This window comes from Protopterus annectens, chromosome 10.part0, assembly GCF_019279795.1.
Source record: "Protopterus annectens isolate FY-2018-M chromosome 10.part0, PAN1.0, whole genome shotgun sequence".
Classification (NCBI taxonomy): domain Eukaryota; kingdom Metazoa; phylum Chordata; order Ceratodontiformes; family Protopteridae; genus Protopterus; species Protopterus annectens.
Window position 1 is genome coordinate 1,240,474,677 of NC_056744.1, and position 20,260 is coordinate 1,240,494,936.

The 20,260-nt window shown below is 46.0% G+C and overlaps 1 protein-coding gene across 1 annotated transcript in view; it reads right to left on the reverse strand.

Annotated features, from left to right (window-relative positions):
* CC2D1B (coiled-coil and C2 domain containing 1B) overlaps positions 1–20,260 on the reverse strand; it is a 2,494,855-nt gene that overhangs the window by 1,246,966 nt on the left and 1,227,629 nt on the right. Inside the window, exon 12 of the mRNA XM_044085963.1 lies at positions 2,283–2,416. Within this exon, the coding sequence (XP_043941898.1) occupies positions 2,283–2,416 (134 nt within the window). The remainder of the gene's footprint in view (positions 1–2,282; positions 2,417–20,260) is intronic.

Below are 20,260 nucleotides of genomic sequence, written 5' to 3' on the forward strand. Positions count from 1 at the left end.
CAGCAGGTTCTTTTTACCCATGAATCCAGAGAAAAATAGAATTATCTACCCATAAAGGTCTTTTTCATTATATTGTGTTACCCTTTGGACTTCACAGAGCTCTGTCACCTTTCAAAGATTCATGGAGAGTGTTTTGAAACTTGACTCAACTTACTAAACTGCATGCATGGATTATGCAGTAATTTATTTAGAAGAAAAGTCACATTTACCTAAAGTGCAAGCTGTGTTGGACGCTCAAATATAAGCAAGACTTACGGTTAATGCTGCCAAAAGTGAGTATTGTATAACAGAAATCAGATACTTAGGATATGTGACTAAGACAGGAATAATTAGATCACATACCAATGAAGCAGAAGCTGTGAAAAATGGCCCATCCCAGTACCAAACAAGTGAAAGCATTCTTAGGATTAGCAAGCTACTACAGAACATCTGTATCTAACCTTAATAGCATAGTTTATCCTCTTACAGACCTTAAGAAACGCAAGATGCCCATCCACATAAGGGAGGCCACAGCAGCAGAAGAGGCTTTTGACTAACTGAAAATATCTTATGCTCAGAGCCGGTGTTTCCCCTGACTTTAATAAATTCTCCATTGTAAACACAGTGAGATATGAAGCAGGATTACGAGCCTTGTTAGTTCAAGAAAAAGGTGCAGAGGAGCACCCAGTCACCTATTCATTAGATAGTTCACTCTTAGACAAGATAATCTCCTGCAGAATGAGAATATTTTGCTATTAAGTGGCCACCAACTTCTCTACCATATTACCTAATACAATATAACTTAATTTTGGTAACTGTCATGCACCCCTGCAGTGGTTCTATATACAGGGTAGAGTGTAGCACAATGTATATGTGCACTCTACCATTACAGCTCTTTAATTTCACCATCACACACAGGTCCACCAGCAGCCACAAGAATGTAGCTAGGTCATCAAGGTACCATAATCCCTCTCATTCAGTATAGAACAAGGCATGCCCTGTTTGGGGAGGGGGCACTGTGGCATACGATATGCATACAGCCCATTTGACAGAATAAAGACTAAAGGTGGTACTTGTGGACAACATAACAGCATATTCTAGTAGTAAAAAAACTGTTACTACTATTAAAGAAGGGCTGGAAGCCCATGATGTCAGAGGATGTTAGAGAAATATACCACTCAAAGAGATGAAAGAACAAAATTAAGAAATGCTGCATTGGTCCACTAACAAAAAACACAAAGACACTGAAACACAGACATGACATAATACCTTTTATTGGGCCAATATAAGTTTTACAATTAATCGTACTTTCAAACTGGGAGTAGTAAAAAAACTGTTACTACTATTAAAGAAGGGCTGGAAGCCCATGATGTCAGAGGATGTTAGAGAAATATACCACTCAAAGAGATGAAAGAACAAAATTAAGAAATGCTGCATTGGTCCACTAACAAAAAACACAAAGACACTGAAACACAGACATGACATAATACCTTTTATTGGGCCAATATAAGTTTTACAATTAATCGTACTTTCAAACTGGGAGTCATCAAGTTAATAATGTTAGATACAGTGTTTATATATACACTTATGCATAGAAGTTAAGTACAGAATTTATTTCCAACTGGACAAAAATATGTGCAGCTTCTTTATAGATAAACTTTAGGGGAATAATGTTCCTTTTCTTGCACTGGGCAAAAGGTAATACATCACATCCGTTACAGTGTCTTTGTATTTCTTCTCACAGACAAGAATTTTGACATCAGTACTAGAGTCTTGGTTGACCAGGACAAAAAGAAGGTTGTCGTAACAGAGATGTGTGGATCTACTCAAGGAAAACCAGGGATCTACTCAAGGAAAACCAGGAACATAACTTTGAATGTATTTCAGGATCATAAGGCAGCACCAGGGCTACATTAACAAACCTTTGAACTGTTCAGAATCTTGTGTTACAGTGACAAACAAAGTGGATTAACAAACATGGAAATGTGATTATTTACTTGTATTATTGTTTAAATTGTACTGTATTGTATTCTACTATAGTGCTTATTCACTGCAATATTCTGCAGTGGGCAAAAGTTATTGAAAAAAGTCCATGCAAATCACTATTTTACCTCGGCTAACAAAATTAAATAAAAACACTAAAATATTTCTAAATAATATCTAAATAAAGACAGGTTCCAATCGAGATATCAACATTAGCTTCAGATTATAACTACTAGGTAGGACAATAAGCACTACTATGAGCAGAAACACAGACTTTAGAATTTAAGATTAACCCCATTTCACAGCTGTCAGAGACCCACCTTTTGATCATTATTGTCATCATCATCATCATCTTCTTTCACTTCTTCAGTGGCAAGTCTAGAAGCCACTTTCAGCACTGCAGCAACTCCTTCCTCTCCTCCAGACCCTTCCACTCCAGGAATAGGAGGGTATCCTGAAAAAGATGGAAGTGATATATGAATACTGAATAAATCAGTTGATCTTATAAAGGACACGGTGCTGTGGAAAACAACAGGATTTTTTTTTGCTAAAACCACTCTGAGCAATTCTTCCCAGATATCTAGCTCCCACTCAATACGTCATGCTGTCCAAGTACAAGATTGAAAAGTCTCCTTAGTTCCAATGGAACACACCCAAATCACATCTGAAGATAAAACAATTGAAACAGGCAAGTATGATGTATTAACTTGTAATACTCAAAAGGAACAGTATACCCCATGGTCATACATGGATTATATAATGACAGTGGGATGGACACAAAAAGGTAAACAAGTACCCCCATGTAAAGAACACTCTTGAAGATTAATACTCACCATTAATTAATTAACTAACTATGATAGCCAGGTTCAAGGCCAAATCATTTTTAGGTATGACAGAAGCCAAAATGACATTTCACTTCAAGAAATCCTCTGCAGTAAGCAGACTTTAGGAAGAATTCCAGACAGTAATACCAACTCCAAAGCGAGGCAAAAATCATGCAGCTAGGGAGTGCAAGATGTCAATGCTCAAAACAGTGGCTCATAAAGCTGATCATTTACCAAAATATACTTACCTCATGAAGAAAACTGTTACTACATGCGCTTGTGACAAAATAGGCAAAGTGTAAATATATGCTTTGCACACCTTCACAAAATAAGCTCTGAAAGGACAGAATTCTCCCTCTGACTGAATAATACACGACAGCATTTGCCAATAGATGAGTGGCACAACAAAATCAGATTGCAGACCACTGAAACAGAATCCAATAGGCAACTGTCAATCTTCTTGAGCTGGGGTAAAAGAAATAAATAGCCAGTCCATTTTCCCCAGCATATGCACACTCTTTTGAATCAGCATAACCAGAACTGCACTTTTCTTCTGGATTCTACCCCCCAGAAGGAACACAAGATGAATGAATTGATCAAGAAATCATTCTGGGCTGAATTTGGGGGTAACTACATATATTCATCCTTACACAGAACAAATGAGGCTCTGATTCTACTCCCAGAAAAAGCTCTCTCAGAAAGAAATGTAACTACCTCTGTAACACAGCCATAAAATAGCTTATTTAATCACCAAGGTTTTCAGAAACATTAATTTTAAACTTCTAAATATCTCCTCTTAAGGCTGTCAACTCTCTTACTTGCCCATTTCTTCAATCTCCTTCCCTTAACTCCTATTTTTCATTCCCCAGTCTTCCCTTCCTTCTCCACACAATAAATAAATAAATAAATAAAAACCCACTTAGGGAAACTTGAGATATGTTTATCATAGAATCAGTCATTTTATTTACTTTTCATATACTGTTTTTCAGTTTATTTCACTTTGTACATTTTCTAAGCTTGCCTAAAAATAGTCTGCACTGATCACTGTTCTACTTCTATTAATACATAAAATCCAAACACTTGTAAATCAATAGAGACACCAGAAACACGTGTGAGACCACTTTGGTTGGTGCAAACATATTCACTTTAAAGAAGGTCAACAATTTCTTCTGAAAAGCCAAGTAAGATTCCTTTCAAGTGATAGCCTGCAGCTTCAATATCTACTTGTTATACGTTATAGAAAGTGTCTTCCATTTGACAAAATTCAGGTGTACTGAACCAGCCAGTTCAAAAAATGGATAGGCAAGACTATTATTCATGAAGTTCAAGTACTACGATGGGAAATGCTCTTTTCAGTGCAAATACCCCTTAACAAATCGGTGCTGAGCTGGACTTTTAGAATCCACAATGTTACAATGTGCTGAGGTGCAAGATAGTACAGTTGTGTACACTTACCATAAATGTAGATGTTCGAGTGCATTCACTGTTGCAGTCATCACCTGTGGGTTATCCCTGCTGTGATAGCCCTCGGCCAGCCCGAATACCAGAGTCAATGTATTTCTGCATCAGCTGCTGTCGCCTGTAGTCTGACGTCAGGTTTTTCAGTGCTATAAAGCAAGGCAGCCGACACCATTACATCAGATTTTCTTGCCCTAACCCATCAGAAGCACAAGGAAATATGGTAAAGTAGCCCTGGTGGCTAAAAGCCAATGTGGCAAGCTTATGTCCGACTAGGGAAAGAGGATATAAGGGGGAAGCAGGAAGGGAAACCAGGATTGCAACAGTGAATACACTCAAACATCTAAATTTATGGTAAGTGTACACAACCGTACTATGTTCTTTGTGTTTCACTGTTGCAGTTATCACCTGTGGGAGGATTCCCAAAGCTGAGGAGAGGGGTGGAAGGATAGGTTAGAGCCCTAGGCATGGGTCAACAAGCCCTGCAGAACTGCAGAGGCAAATTCTGCCTTAGACTTGGAAAAAAGAGGTAGGTGGTAATGCTTTGTAAAGGTATGGACAGAGGTCCAGGTGGCAGCTTCCAAGATGTCCCTGGTGGGGACTCCTCTGTGAATGCTGTGGAAGTGGAGGCTGCCCTAGTAGAATGGGTACGAACAGACTTAGAGGGTGATTTCCCAGGTAGCTTGTAGCAGAAATGGATACAGTGTGATATCCATTTGGAAATGGTTTGCTTGGAAATGGGCTACCCCTCTGCCCCTGGGGCAAAGCTGACAAGAAGCTGGTCTGTTTTTCTGAAGGGTTTAGTACGGTCCAGGTAGTATCTGAGTTGTCTGTGCTATACTAGTGAGTGCAGAATTCTTTCCCCCTTGTTTTGAGAGTTGGGAAAGACGGTGGGTAGATGTATGGCCTGGTTGAGGGTCACATTAGATACCACCTTGGGCCTAAAGGAGGGGTTAATCCTCAGGGAGAACCTATCTGCATGGAAAATGATAAAGAGCTTGAAGGCCATGAGTGCCTGAAATTATGAAACCCTTCTGGCTGAGGTGATAGCTAGTATGAAAGCAGTCTTCTAGGACAGGTATTTCAATTCTGCTGAAGCAGCAGGTTTGAATGGAGGTAAGGTTAGTTTCTCTAAAACATAATTCAGGTCCCAGGCTGGCGTGGGTGGCCTTCTGGGAAGTCTGATATTAGAAGCCCCTCTGAGGAATTGTTTAATCAAAGGATGTGAGAAGAGGGGCTGTTCTGAATCGAAATGAGCTGAGGCATGGATTTTAATAGAAGAGAAGGAGAGGCCACTACTGAGTAACTCGGCTAGATAGTCCAAGTTAAGAGGGATGGAAGTTTGTGAGGTAATGGCCCCTCTGGACTGGCTCCAGGAGCAGAATCTTTTCCATTTCCCTGCCTAAGATTTTCTGGTGCTGGGCCTTCGTAATGTCCATGGATTGTTGGCTGGCAGGCACCATTTCAGAATGGGAAGACAGAAGATGAAAATACCTCTCTACAATAAGAGCTATACAGCAAATGGTTCTCACGTTAAAGAGGGCACAGAACCAGCAACGGGGAATGTCGTGGCCTGAGCCTAAACAAGTGACGCAGTATGAATGGAAATCTCGGTGTGGGATCTGCTTTCCACTGCCAAGACAACTGTCAACTTTTTCGGACATCAGTTAGTGCAAGAAAAAAGGATCCCCAACTGGGTACATAGCTTTAGACGTTTTCAGATGAAATTCAAACTCTGGTAGCGACCGACCGGTACACTCACAAACTGCTTCTGCTACGGGCTCCACGGCAAGAAAGACTGATGTAATAGCATTGGCTGCCTTGCTTTATAGCACTGACAACCTGACATCAGACTACAGGCGACAGCAGCCAGCGCAGAAAAACACTGACTATGGTATTTGGGCCGGCTGAGGGCTACCACAGCAGGCATAACCCATAGGTGATGACTGCAACAGTGAAACACGAAGAACATCCACACAGTTTAGCCACAGAGTAGATAAGAGGACAGACTGTCTACTGTAGGTGAGAAAAGTTACATTTACTGTGGGGGGGGGGTCTTGGTACCTGCATGCTAGGGTACTGACCTACAACCTTTTCACGTGTGGCATAAGACAGACCATAGACATTCACTCAGGTAAGCAACTGACCACTAATTCAAGTGGTAGCATCTAACCAAAGGAGGTGCTACTGAGAAAAAGGCTTGCATTGGGCTCTGGACAAGCTTTAACATGTATTTTGCAATTTCATGTTTCCTCAGTGACTTGATCATGATCCACAGAGGATAACAATGTAGCAATTGCAGATGGCATGACAAGTGCTGCACCCTAGAGGTGGCTGTTCAACTCTGCCTTGTCAGTCTTTAACCTGGAGAGGTGAATGAAACAGGTTCCCCATTTTAAGTCCTACCTCGGAGACAAGCGCTGAGGACAAAGGTCCCTTCAACATGCAACAGCTGACCTTTTGCTAAATCTGAGGACTGCTAGTGCTCTGTCTCAAAACTCACTCCCAGAAATGGTTGACAAAGAGGTGTTTCTTGAAACAGTTTTGCTGTTATCAGCCAACAAAGGATCATAGCTTGACCCTTTGAGGCAGAGCTCACCATCTGTAAGGCCTAGTGGTCAGCCAACTGATGGTCTCTGCCGAGAACTAATCAACACTTGTCTTATTCTGATTACACTCACTCCCCTCCTCTCTGGCTTCTGCCGGGAACTGTCTTGTCTCTAGTCAATCCCAGAGTTGGTTACCTGTCATCAAAATGAGAGTTTTCACCTAAAAGTGGCCAGAATGAAACACTGGTACCTTAGTCAAGAATGAATGTCGTGAACCTTCTAAAGAGAGTAGAAACAGCAACTCCAAGCAGCTATGGACAGATTTAAAAGGCTTATTTATTTATTTATTTATATTAAACATGGGAACTTTTCTACAAAGCACACTAGGATCCAACTGAGAACTACAACAGTAGCGAAAAAGAATTAGGGAGCATGCTGCCAGGTTAGCCTTGCAAGTCTGGAACACTGATGCCATAGTATGTACCAGCGGGGAGGGGGTGCTTACTCTCTTGATAGCAGCTACAGATCTTTAAGAACTGCCAAGCGAGATAGGACATCTGAGGCTTCCAAGGTGGCTGCAAACTAATCAACAGCTTAATTTCAGTTTTCTTAATGTGAAAAAAGAAACTGAGAAATAAGAGTTAGCAATTCTTCCAGACTGATTAAAGTTCAGTTACTTGCTAGTAAGTACACTGATTGAATGCAAGCAAAGAAGAAATTTAGGAACTTGAAAGAAAATCAACTAGAAAAAGTGAAGAGAGAACAGTGACTGGGAGGAATGTTGCAGCTGTTCAACAAAAAGCAGTTCAAGCTCCAGCTTTGGTACAATAATGGCTTCCAGTAATTTGGAGGAAAAAAACAAATCAAATGTACTCAAAACTGATTAAAATAATTATAATACTGAAAATAATTAGAACATTGAAGAAGTATATCAAGTCAAATAAAAAAGTCTGGAAAAAAGATGCTTTAACTAGCTATTCAGACCAACTGATAAAACTGCAAAAATCAAATTAAGATAGGCTGGTTTAGTATGAGACTTTTCAAGAAGACCCATTTCAAAAAATGGTACAGTTAGAAGACAAAGCATGAAGAAAACCTGAGATTTTCTGCTGTAGCAGAAAAAGTAGAAGGGACAGACTGTACTAATTGTATGAAACAAATAAGCAACTGGACTGGTATTCTACATCAAGATTTGTTAATTCAAATGGCACATTGTATGCTCCCCAAAACCTAGCCACGAGAAAGCAGCCAAGTCCTGTATTAGTGAAGATGCAATCATACCAGCAGAAATAATCTATTCTTACAAAACTGTGGTACAATGAAAAAGTATTAAAACCTGGAGACAGTGGTGTGTTTGTAGAAAATGATTATTCACTGTACACCAGGCAGAAGATAAGCACATTTATCCCAGCAATCAGAGAATGTTGAGATGCACATAAGAGATTCAAGATGCTGAATTCGGCTGTCTTTGGAATATTTTTTCTTGGAATATAAAAGACATTTTTCAATGCAGAATATGCTAAGGCAGAAATACAAAAGTTTATCCAGCAAAAAGTGAGCCATTAAACAGAAGGAGACTCTGCTGTTCATTCTTCTGACAGTAAATTTCATAGATAGACTTTGCCAGTGAAATCTTTTCCAACATTCCAAAGGAAAATGCTTGAGAGAGAAAAAAAAAGAACTTTTAGTTATGTACTTACCATAACTTTAGATGTATGGGATCCATCTCGCCTACATTCTGTACTGATGGGTTCGGAGCCGATCCTCAGCTCCGACTTGGCACACTATACTATAGAACGAAGTCTCTTATTGGCTGAGCTATCCCACATCCCAGGATGCACCACCACTGCTTCCCCAGATCGTGTTTGTCCTAACACATGCACACACACATAGACTGTTGATATAATATTGCCAGGTGTTTCAAGAGAGGAAACAGTTGAACTCGGACCGTCCGGTCTCTTCTGATCTCCAAGGCAGGGGGAAGGAGGGTGGGTTATTAGGAATGTAGGCGAGATGGATCCCATACATCTAAAGTTATGGTAAGTACATAACTAAAAGATGTAATGTGATCCTATCTCACCTACATTCTGTACTGATGGGACAGCGTCCCTAGCACCTGATTCCTGGGTGGCTCACTGGAAAACACTCCTGAGAACTGTGGAACCGAAGGAAGCTCGCCCCCGAGATGCCACGTCCAATTTGTAATGAGAAATAAAGGTGTGAGGAGAAACGACCATGTAGCCGCCGCACAAATGTCACTAACAGCAAGCTTGGAATGAAAGGCTGCTGAAGTAGCCATAGCCCTGGTAGAATGAGCTTTCACTGTAGCTATAAGCTCTTTGTTAGAAATGAAGTAAGTATGACTGATACAGTCTCTGATCCACTTGGCAATAGTGACTTTCGTGATGGCTTTGCCCAATTTATTGTCCGAAAAGGACACAAACAACTGATCTGCTTTTCGTGCTTGGTGCGTCCTATCCAAATAGAAGCGTAATTGTCTGTGGACATCCAAGGTGTGAAAGATGTACTCCGCTCTGTTTGAATACTTCGGGAAGAAAACTGGAAGTTCCAGTGATTGTTGCAGACAAAAATTAGAACAAACCTTAGGAACAAAGGATGGGTTCGGTCTGAGGGATACTCTATCCTTGTGAAAAAACAGGTAAGGTGGTTTGACACACAGGGCTTGAAGTTCTGAAACTCGCCTGGCTGATGTAATTGCAACTAATAAAGCAGTCTTCCAAGACAGAAATTTTAAGTCACAAGTTGCTGCCGGTTCAAAGGGGGAAGAAGTTAAAGCACCTAACACCACATTAAGGTCCCATGGTGGAGCGGGATGAGATATCGGGGGCCGTAGCAGCCCAGCACCTTTCATGAAGGCTTTACACAACTTGTTGCTCATCAAAGGTGGTTCTATGCACTCGTGAAAATTGGAAATAGCCGCCAATTGAACTTTGATGGTAGAGACCGAACAACCTTGGTTGAACAGAGAAGCTAAAAACTTCAGAACCTCTGACACCGGGGCTGTCATGGGGTCTAAGCCCCGGAGCTGGGCCCAAATAGCAAATCTCTTCCATTTGCTGCTATACATTTTCTTAGTAGAAGTCTTGTGGGCCGAGGACAAGATATGTATGACTTCCGGGTCCAAAACATGGTTCCTGACTATGGTCGGAAGAGGAGGAGCCAAGCTGCTAACTTCAATGAGTGGAGGGAATGATGTAGCTGTCCCGACTGATGGGTCAAGAGATCCGGAACTTGGTCCAGGAACCATGGACCGTCCAATGCATATTTGCGAAGAAAGGGAAACCAGACTTGACGAGGCCAGTATGGGGCAACTAGAATCATTTTGCTCTCCAAGTGAATCGCCTTTTGGATCACCTTGGGAAGAAGGGGAACCGGTGGAAAGGCGTATAGCAGACCGGTGGGCCAAGCTTGGACTACGGCGTCCTTGGGAATCTCCCCCAGAACTGGGGTGAAAGAGAAGAACTGTTGGCATTTCGTGTTGAGGGGGGGTTGCGAAAAGTTCGCAACAAGGAGTTCCCCATCTCCTGAAAATCTGCGTTACCACTCTGTCGTTCAGAGACCACTCGTGAGGGGAGAGAATAGTTCTGCTCAGTTTGTCAGCTATCACATTGGATCTCCCTGGAATGTGTGTTGCTACCAGAAAACGTTTGGTTGCAATCGCCCAATCCCATACCTTCATGGCCTCTCTGCAAAGGGGGTAGGATCTGGTCCCTCCTTGCTTGTTCAGGTACCAGACCACCGACATGTTGTCGGACTGAATGGCAATCGTGCCCTGGGGGAGGTAAATGTGTAGTGCTTGCAACGATAGAAGCACCGCCCTCATTTCCAGTATGTTGATGTGGAGGAGACTCTCGTCGGAGTGCCACTTGCCTTGGACTGACCTGCCCAGGTAATGTCCCCCCCACCCCATCTGGGAGGCGTCCGTAGTCAATGTGGCCACTGGGCGTGGTGGAACAAAGGGTCGCCCCTGATCCAGGTTGGAGGAAAGAAGCCACCAACGAAGGTCCTGTTTGCACGTCTCTGTGATCAGAATGTGGTGACTGAGTGGGAGATCCTGATAAGACCACTGGACTGACAGGAGCCACTGGAGAATCCTCATATGTAACCTTGCTAAGGGGACTAGGAGAACGGTGGCCGACATGGAACCTAACAGTTGTAGGACCATTCTCGCTGGGGCTCGGTCTGAGGAGCAAAGCTCGAACTTGAGACTGTAGTGTTTCTATCCTCTCTGCAGGAAGATAGACTCGCATTTGCTTTGAGTCTATCTCTGTTCCGATAAACCAAATGCGCTGAGATGGCAGCAACACGGACTTTGTCCAATGGAAGGTGATTCCTAGGGAGTTGCCTAGAGATATAGTGGCTGCTAGATTTTGCAAGAGTAGACGCCTGGAGGTGGCAGTTAGGAGCCAGTCGTCTAGGTATGGAAACACTTGGAATCCTAGACTTCTCAGGTGAGCAGTCACCACCGCCAAACATTTGGTGAACACCCCGGGGGCTGTGGTGAGACCAAAGGGCAGTGCACGGAACTGAAAATGACTGTCTCCCAGGCTGAAGCGCAAGTGTCTCCTGGACGCCTGATCTATCAGGATGTGATAATAGGCGTCCTTGAGATCTATGGAGCACATCCAAACACCTTTCTCCAGCAGCGGGAGAATGGATTGCAAGGTGACCATCCAGAACTTGGACTTTTTCACTGATCGATTTAGCTTGCTGAGATCCAAAATGGGCCTCAAGTCCCCGGTCTTTTTTGGCACCAAAAAGAATCTTGAGTAAGTCCCTAATCCGGTCTGGCCTGCGGGAACAGGTTGGATGACTCCTTTTTGAAGCAGCTTTGATATTTCGATGGCTGCAAGATCCCGTTGACTGGGTGGCGGGTCCGGGATTCTTTGGGATGGAGGGGGGGTTGAGAAAAAGGGATGGTGTAACCTCCGGCAATGATTTGGAGCACCCATCGGTCCTGAGTGATACTCTCCCAGGCCTTTAGGTGCTTGACGACCCCGACTGGCTCGGAGCTGCACAGTCGGGCACTCCTTCAGGGATGCTGGAAGGTTGAGGAGCCACGAAAGGACTCGCGGTCTCCAGTGTTGCGGGGGCCTCCGCCGCCTCTGGGACGGCGTCTTCCTGAAAAATGTCCCCCTCCTCTGCCTCTAGAAGGGGGATCGCTCTGCTGTGAAGAGTAAGGCTTTTGAGATTTACGGAACCACATCTTCCCCCCTCTTCTAGCCTTGGGATAAGGCCTGAAGGGAGTGGAAAACCGTGCCCCTACGGCAGTTAATGTCTTACCCTCTTGTTCGCAGCGAGTCAAGGTGTCCTTTACCTTGGGTCCAAACAGAGAGGACCCATCAAAGGGAGCGTCGGCAAAGGAAGACTTAAAGGCCTCCGCAAAATGACACAGGCGGAGCCAGGCTTGTCTCCGTAGAGCAACGCCTGTTCACGCCGCTCTGCTCGCCCCCTCGGCTGCATATGAAATGAGCCTCATGGACGAGTTTCGATAACGATGATAGGGTAGCCAGCTGAGAGTTAACCGTCTGGGCCAACTGCTCAGGTAAGTTACCAGAGAGGGTATCTGAAAGTTCCTTGACCAGATCCCTCTGAAGTCTTGTGAAGTGCGTCAAATAATTCAGAGACCTTAAAGTAAAGGTTGCTGAAGTAAGGGTGCGCTTCCCGTACCGATCCATGCTCCTAGACTCTTTATTAGGAGGATGGACGGACGTTGAAGCCTATGCCACATCTTGTTGGGTAGCAGATGCCACCACCAGGGCATCTACAGCCACACCTTTGGACAGAAAATCCTTTTCAGGGGGTGCTGAGAGAAATTTATTGGGGCGAGCTGGCACCGGTTCCACAGAATCCGGGTGCTCCCATGCCCTTTGAGAGATCAAATCCAGGAGCTCATTGAAGGGCGGAGACACCCAGGAGGCGGAGGGCTGAGCCCCGAAGGCCTTGAGGAATACCGACTCCTCAGCGGAAGGGGGTTTGGACTGCCAGTCGCCTCGTTGCTTCAGGATCTCCAAAATGTCCGCAAAGGAGACATCATCCGAGGACGACTTGGGGGACCCCTCCACATCATCGAGGTCGGTGTCCGAGGTGAGAGACTCATCAAGGGAGTCGACGTGCTTCCTCTTGCACTGTCTCTTCCTCGGATGTTCCTCCGAAAACGCTTCGGAGGGACCTTCAGGAAGGAGGGAACCCCGATGGGGGTGGCCTCAGTCCCCAGGGCTCCGCTGTCTTGAGACAGGGGGACTACAAAGGAACCAGTCTCAGTGCCAAGGGAAGGTGACGGTGAGATGGTGGAGGTGGCCAAAGAAGATTTGGCCAAAGCACTCCTCATGGCCCTGAAGGCGGGACCCCCAGAGTCCTGGGAAGGTCCAACCCCCGAGGCCACAACAGTAGACGGCACTCCCGCAGCCGACGCACTGAGAGGGATGCTCGGAACCGAAAACATCAGTCCCGAAGCGTCACCCCCAGGGCCGACAGAGGAGGTCCGTGTACCGAACTCCGACCCGAAGGGCGGGGTTGGAGTAAGGGTCGGAACCGACCCGAAAACCTCCACCGGCTCCACCAGCACCGACTCCAACGGCGCCGAGGTTGTTGGAGGAGGAACCAAGACAACAGGTTGGGCAACCGGCTCCGGAGCCGACTGGGCTGGAGCCGAAACCAACTTTTGAAAGACCGGAGACTGAAACAGCCTTTGAAGCACCCTGTCTATGTCCAAATCTGACATTCTTGAAGACCGAAAAGAGATCGAACGAGCTTGAGTCGACTTCTCTGCCGGTTCCGAAGGACTGGGGGACCGGCTCCGAATAGTCTCAATAAATATCGGTGCCGAGGGAGACTCCACAACCATTGCAATTTCCTGGGGCCGAAGTGGACTTCAGCGCCGAAGGGGAAGAGTCTGAGCGGGCAACTCTCATTGGCTCCGAAGACAGTGGAGCCGATGAAGGTGACCCGCCTCTTGAAGCTCTAGCCGTCGACTCCGAAGCCAGAGGAGTCGAGGCTGGAGGCATTGAGGCAGACCATTCCGCCCTCGGCTCCGAAGTCCGTGGAGCCGACGGAGAAGCCTGCCGAGATTTCTTTGTAGCCGGTTCCGACGGGCTGGTCGGAGCCGACGATTTCTTCTTCTTTGAAGGTGAAGAGGAAGAAGATAAAGCCTCCTCAAAGGAAGGGGTGATAAGCCCTTTTAAAATCAATTTATTTTTCCTCTCTTGGAGGACACGGGAGGAAAAAGCGTGACAAATGCTGCATGACTCTTGAAGATGCTTAGGGCCTAAACAATAAACGCACAAAGAGTGGTCGTCCGTAATGGACATTTTGTAACTGCATTTAGAGCATTTTTGAATCCTGATGGTCTGTGCTCTTCGACATGTTGACACACAAATCACTACCACAGAAAAATTCTTTTAAATACAATAATAAAGAAATACGTAAACTGAGGACAAGGCCCCTCTAACTTAAACGGGATCACTTGACCCAAAACTAGACAACTGTATCACAGAAAGACTCACACTAAGAAGCTTTAACAGCGAGGCAAGGCCCCCCTAACTTAAACGGGATCCTTTCCCTCAAACTAAGACAATTTTACCACAAAAAAAGTCAAATCTCAGTCACACAACAACGAATAGCTGTTAAAACAGCTTTTGGGTAGATAAGAGAAAATTTCTGACAGAAATTTTTAAGTAATAAGCACTTAGCTCAGCCAAGTCCGAGACCACGTCTTTGCTGTAGAAGCGGCAAACGAGATCTGGGGAAGCAGTGGTGGTGCATCCTGGGATGTGGGATAGCTCAGCCAATAAGAGACTTCGTTCTATAGTATAGTGTGCCGAGTCAGAGCCGAGGATCGGCTCCGAACCTATCAGTACAGAATGTAGGCGAGATAGGATCACATTACATCAGAAGTTGACTAGAAGAAAAATCTGGAGAACCTTGGACTTGAACCAGAGTCTGGTGTTGAGAGATTAAAATGAAAAGGAAGAAGACTAGCAACATTTTAAGTAATGAATAAATGTGGGATTTTCACATTGGTGAAATATGGCTTTGCAAGAAAAAGTAGCTGAGAAATATTGGCCTTTCATTGACTGTTAAATTTGTGGGTAGGCTGTAAAGCATACACCCCACTTTATGTCATTAATGTTTTGAAGGACAATAAATGGGAAAAGTAACTAAGTACATTTTTTTTTGTTCTTAATAGTATCTATATAACCCATTTCATGGTACCAAGTGCATGTTAGACAGTACAGCAGATCTGTGTAGTATGTAGTCAGGGGTATCGTAAATATGAGGATGTGGGTGAGTCTTTGTGTGTGATAAAGATATTAAAAGTACAGGCACTGCAATATAAAAAGAGAAGAAATACTGTACAAAAACAACTTTAAGTTAATATGCTGTAATCTCGGGCGGATGGGGTGTAAAAGTAAACTGATTATATTATATGTAAAGTTTAAATGTTTTCTGTTATTTTTGCTTAAATTAATGTCTTTATTAATGCCTACAGCTTAATCTAAAACCAAGTGATTTCTGTAAGCAAGTAAGATTGAAAATTAGAAGTTATGTACTCACCATAACGTTCCATCTGAGTAGGTGTATTCATTTGTCTGCAACCTGTGGGTTATGGATCCGATATCGGATCCGAACCGGCATGGTTTTCCAGCTATGGATCCAAGCTCTCAGCTCCTCCCCTCACCCATAATGCCCTGCTCTACCCTCATGACCTCAGATCGGGTTTGCCAAAGCAACAAAACCCTAAAAAGGGTAACACAGAATATGCAGGAAACTGAAAGGCCAGGGGGATAGGAGGGCGGGATGGTTGCAGACAAATGAATACACCTACTCAGATGGAACGTTATGGTGAGTACATAACTTCTAAATCTGAAGTAGGAGATTCATTTGTCTGCAACCTGTGGGACAGAGTCCCCAGCTACCTGAATCTTGGGCGGCCATCATGGAAGGATATTCCGAGCACCGGAGTCAAAGGATGCTCTACCCCTAGATGCAAGATCCAACTTATAGTGGGAAATAAACGTATGAGATGAAGCCCGTGGCTGCTGCACAAATATCATCTAGAGGAATCCTAGCCTTGAAGGCTGCCGAGGTAGGTACTGACCCGGTTGAATGGGCATGCACACCCTGCCGTGCGGCCTTCCTGAAGCTTGATAAGCCAATAAAATGCACTGTGAAATCCAGTGGGACAGAGAAACTTTAGAGATTGGCTTGCCCAAATTGAATTTTGCAAAGGAAATAAACAGCTGGTCGGATTGCCTATGACCAGCTGTCCTGTTCAGATAAAATCTAAGTTGCCTGTGAACATCTAGTGAATGTAGCTTATATTCACCTTTGTTTTCATATTTAGGGAAGAAAACAGGGAGGTTAATGGACTGATTGATGTTTGCTTCAGAAGCGATTTTAGGAAGAAAGGACGGGTTGGTCCTGAGGTAGACACGGTCCGGATGAAATACCAAGTAAGGAGGTTTAGCTGATAATGCTTGAAGTTCAGAAACTCTCTTGGCTGATGTAATGGCTACCAAAAAGGCTGTCTTGTAGGACAAGAATTTGAGATCCACCGTAGCCGCTGGCTCGAAAGGAGGGGCGGTCAAGGCCTGTAGGACCAGAGAAAGGTCCCAAGGAGGAACTGCTTGTTTTATAGGGGGCCTGAGAAGAAAAGTACCTTTGAGAAAAATTTTACACAATTTGGCTGACATAAGAGGATTAGAGTCATGGCCAATGTGATAGTGAGAAATTGCCGCCAGCTGTACTTTGACTGTGGAACTGCTGGCACCATCGTTAAAGAGAGTGGTTAGAAAGTCAAGTACTAAAGGAAGAGGAACCGTGAAGGATTCAGGCCTTGCCGCTCCGCCCAAAGAGAAACGTTTCCACTTGCTTGTAAACCTTTCTAGTGGATGGTTTATGAGCTGCCACCAAGATTGCCTTAACCGGTGATGAAATACCGGAGTCCTTATCAAGAGTGGAACTGGAGCAGCCAAGCGGTCAGCTTCAGGTTGTCCAGATTCGGAGGAGGAATGCAGGATGGATGGGAAATCAGATCCGGGATGGGATCTAGAATCCAAGGAGGATTCACCGAGTGAGACCTTAGGAAGGGGAACCAGATCTGTCGAGGCCAGAATGGAGCAATGAGAATCATTCTGCAACCCACCGAGAGGCTTTCTGAAGAACTTGGAGCATCAGAGGCAAGGGTGGATAGGCATACAGAAGACCGGGTGGCCAAGCATGCACCAGAGCGTCTCTTGGGGTACCTCGGGGAGGTATTAGGAGCGAAAAACTGTCGCGACTTGGTGTTTGAGGGAGAAGCAAAAGATCACATGAAGGGGTTCCCCACCGCGAATATGCTCCGCTACTTGACAATTGAGAGACCACTCGTAAGGGGTCAGAATGGTGCGACTGAGCTTGTCCGCTAGGATGTTGGACCGACCGGAATGTGCGTTGCTATTAGAAAGCGATTGGTGGAGATTGCCCATTCCCAAACTCTCATGGCCTCTCGACAAAGAGGGTAAGACCTTGTTCCCCTTGCTTGTTGATGTACCAGACAACAGACATGTTGTCCGATTGAATCGCAATTGTTCCCAAGGGAAGAAAGTCCTGAAGTGCTAGCAACGCTAAGAGCACTGCTCTCATCTCTAGAACATTGATATGCAGTAAGGTCTCTGAATCGCTCCACGTGCCTTGGACGGTCCGGCCCGCAAGTGCCCCCACCCGAGGCGGGAGGCGTCCGTGGTCACCGTGGCGAGGGGAGAAGCACAAAATGGGCGGCCTTTGTGGAGATCCGGGAGTGGAGCCACCACAAGAGGGACCGCTTGCAAGCCTTGCTGATCGCTATGGGATGATGCATGGGGAGAGCAAGGTATGACCACTGTACTAAGGCGTCCACTGTAGAATGCGCATATTGAGCCTGGCAAGAGGAAGAAGTGCTATAGCCGATGCCATGGACCCTAGAGCCCTCAGGACCAACTCCGCTGGAACAGAACTTGAATGGAGAATGGCCCGCACCTGGAGCTGCAGATTTAGAACCCTGTCCGCAGTGAGGAAGGCTCAGAACTCCTTGTGTCTAGCCTGGCCCCTATAAAATCTAAGAGCTGTGTGGCGCCAGGTTGGACTTTTTGTATTTATTGTGATGCCCAGAAAGGAGCAAGATGGAGAAAGGAGTCTCGCCAATAGAAGTAGATGCCTTGTTGGGGCGGTAAGAAGCCAGTCGTCCAGGTAGGGAAAGACCTGCACCCCTGAAGCCTCAGGTGGGCCGCTACCACTGCTAATACTTTGGTGAACACCCTGGGGCTGTGGTGAGACCAAAGGGAAGGACCCGAACTGGTAGTGACTGGCTCCCAGCCGAAGCGGAGAAACCTCCTGGGCGCCTGTCCATCAGGATGTGGTAGTACGCGTCCTTGAGGTCTATCGAGCACATCCAGTGATTTTCTCCCAGAAGGGGAGAATAGATTGCAGAGTGACCATTCGAATTTTTCTTTGGGGACTGCCAGATTCAAGAGAGAGAGGTCTAGGATTGGTCTTAGTTCCCCGTCTTTTTGGCACTAAAAGAATCTGGAGTAGAACCCTGATCCGATCTGGTCTGGGGAACGGGCTGGATGGCTCTTTTCTTTAGCAGATGGCCAATTTCTGCCAGCGCCTCCCATTGACCGGGTGGGACGCCTGGGAGGGACTTCAACTTTGGAAGGTGAAGGAAAGGAATGCGATATCCCTGGATATGATTTGGAGAACCCAGCGGTCCGATGTTATGGACTCCCATGCCGCTAGGTGCCCCGGAACGTCCCCGACTGCCTCCAGAGTAGAGCAGTCGGGCAACCCTCAGGGTTGCTGGAAGGTTGAGGAGCCACGAAAGGACTCGCGGTCTCCAGTGTTGCGGGGCCTCCGCGCCTCTGGGACGGCGTCTTCCTGAAAAATGTCCCCTCCTCTGCCTCTAGAAGGGGATCGCTCTGCTGTGAAGAGTAACGGACCATCTTAAAGAGTGGTTAGAAAGTCAAGTACTAAAGGAAGAGGAACCTAAAGGGGATTCAGGCCTTGCCGCTCCGCCACAAAGAGAAACGTTTCCACTTGCTTGGTAAACCTTTCTAGTGGATGGTTTATGAGCTGCCCCCAAAGATTGCCTTAACCGGTGATGAAATACCGAGTCCTTATCAAGAGTGGAACTGGAGCAGCCAAGCGGTCAGCTTCAGGTTGTCCAGATTCGGAGGAGGAATGCAGGATGGATGGGAAATCAGATCCGATGGGATCTAGAATCCAAGGAGGATTCACCGAGTGAGACCTTAGGAAGGGAACCAGATCTGTCGAGGCCAGTATGGCGCAATGAGAATCATTCTGCAACCCACCCGAGAGGCTTTCTGAAGCACTTGGGGCAGCAGTGGCAAGGGTGGATACGCATACAGAAGACCGGGTGGCCTAGCATGGACCAGAGCGTCTCTTGGGTTACCTCCGGAGGAGGTATTAGAGCGAAAAACTGTCGCACTTGGTGTTTGAGGGAGAAGCAAAAGATCACATAAAGGGGGTCCCCCCCCTGCGAATATGCGTCCCGCTACTTGACAATTGAGAGACCACCCGTAAGGGGTCAGAATGGTGCGACTGAGCTTGTCCGCTAGGATGTAGGACCGACCGGAATGCGTTGCTATTAGAAACCGTTTGGTGCTGTTTGCCCATTCCCAAACTCTCATGGCCTCTCGACAAAGAGGGTAAGACCTTGTTCCCCCTTGCTTGTTGATGTACCAGACAACAGACATGTTGTCCGATTGAATCGCAATTGTTCCCAAGGGAAGAAAGTCCTGAAGTGCTAGCACGCTAAGAGCACTGCTCTCATCTCTAGAACATTGATATGCAGTAAGGTCTCTGAATCGCTCCACGTGCCTTGGACGGTCCGGCCAAGTGCCCCCACCCGAGGCGGAGGCGTCCGTGGTCACCGTGGCGAGGGGAGAAGCACAAAATGGGGGGCCCTTTTGTGGAGATCCGGGAGTGGAGCCACCACAAGAGGGACCGCTTGCAAGCCGGGGGGAACGGGATGGGATGATGCAGGGGGAGAGCAAGGTATGACCACTGTACTAAGAGCGTCCACTGTAGAATGCGCATATTGAGCCTGGCAAGAGGAAGAAGTGCTATAGCCGATGCCATGGACCCTAGAGCCCTCAGGACCAACTCCGCTGGAACAGAACTTGAATGGAGAATGGCCCGCTCCTGGAGCTGCAAACTTATATCCTTGTCCTCACTGAGGAAGGCTCGAACTCCTTGTGTCTAGCCTGGCCCCTATAAAATCTAAGAGCTGTGTGGGCCAGGTTGGACTTTTTGTATTTATTGTGATGCCCAGAAAGGGAGCAAGATGGAGAAAGGAGTCTCGCCAATAGAAGTAGATGCCTTGTTGGGCGGTGAAGTCAGTCGCCCAGGTAGGGAAAGACCTGCACCCCCTGAAGCCTCAGGTGGGCCGCTACCACTGCTAATACT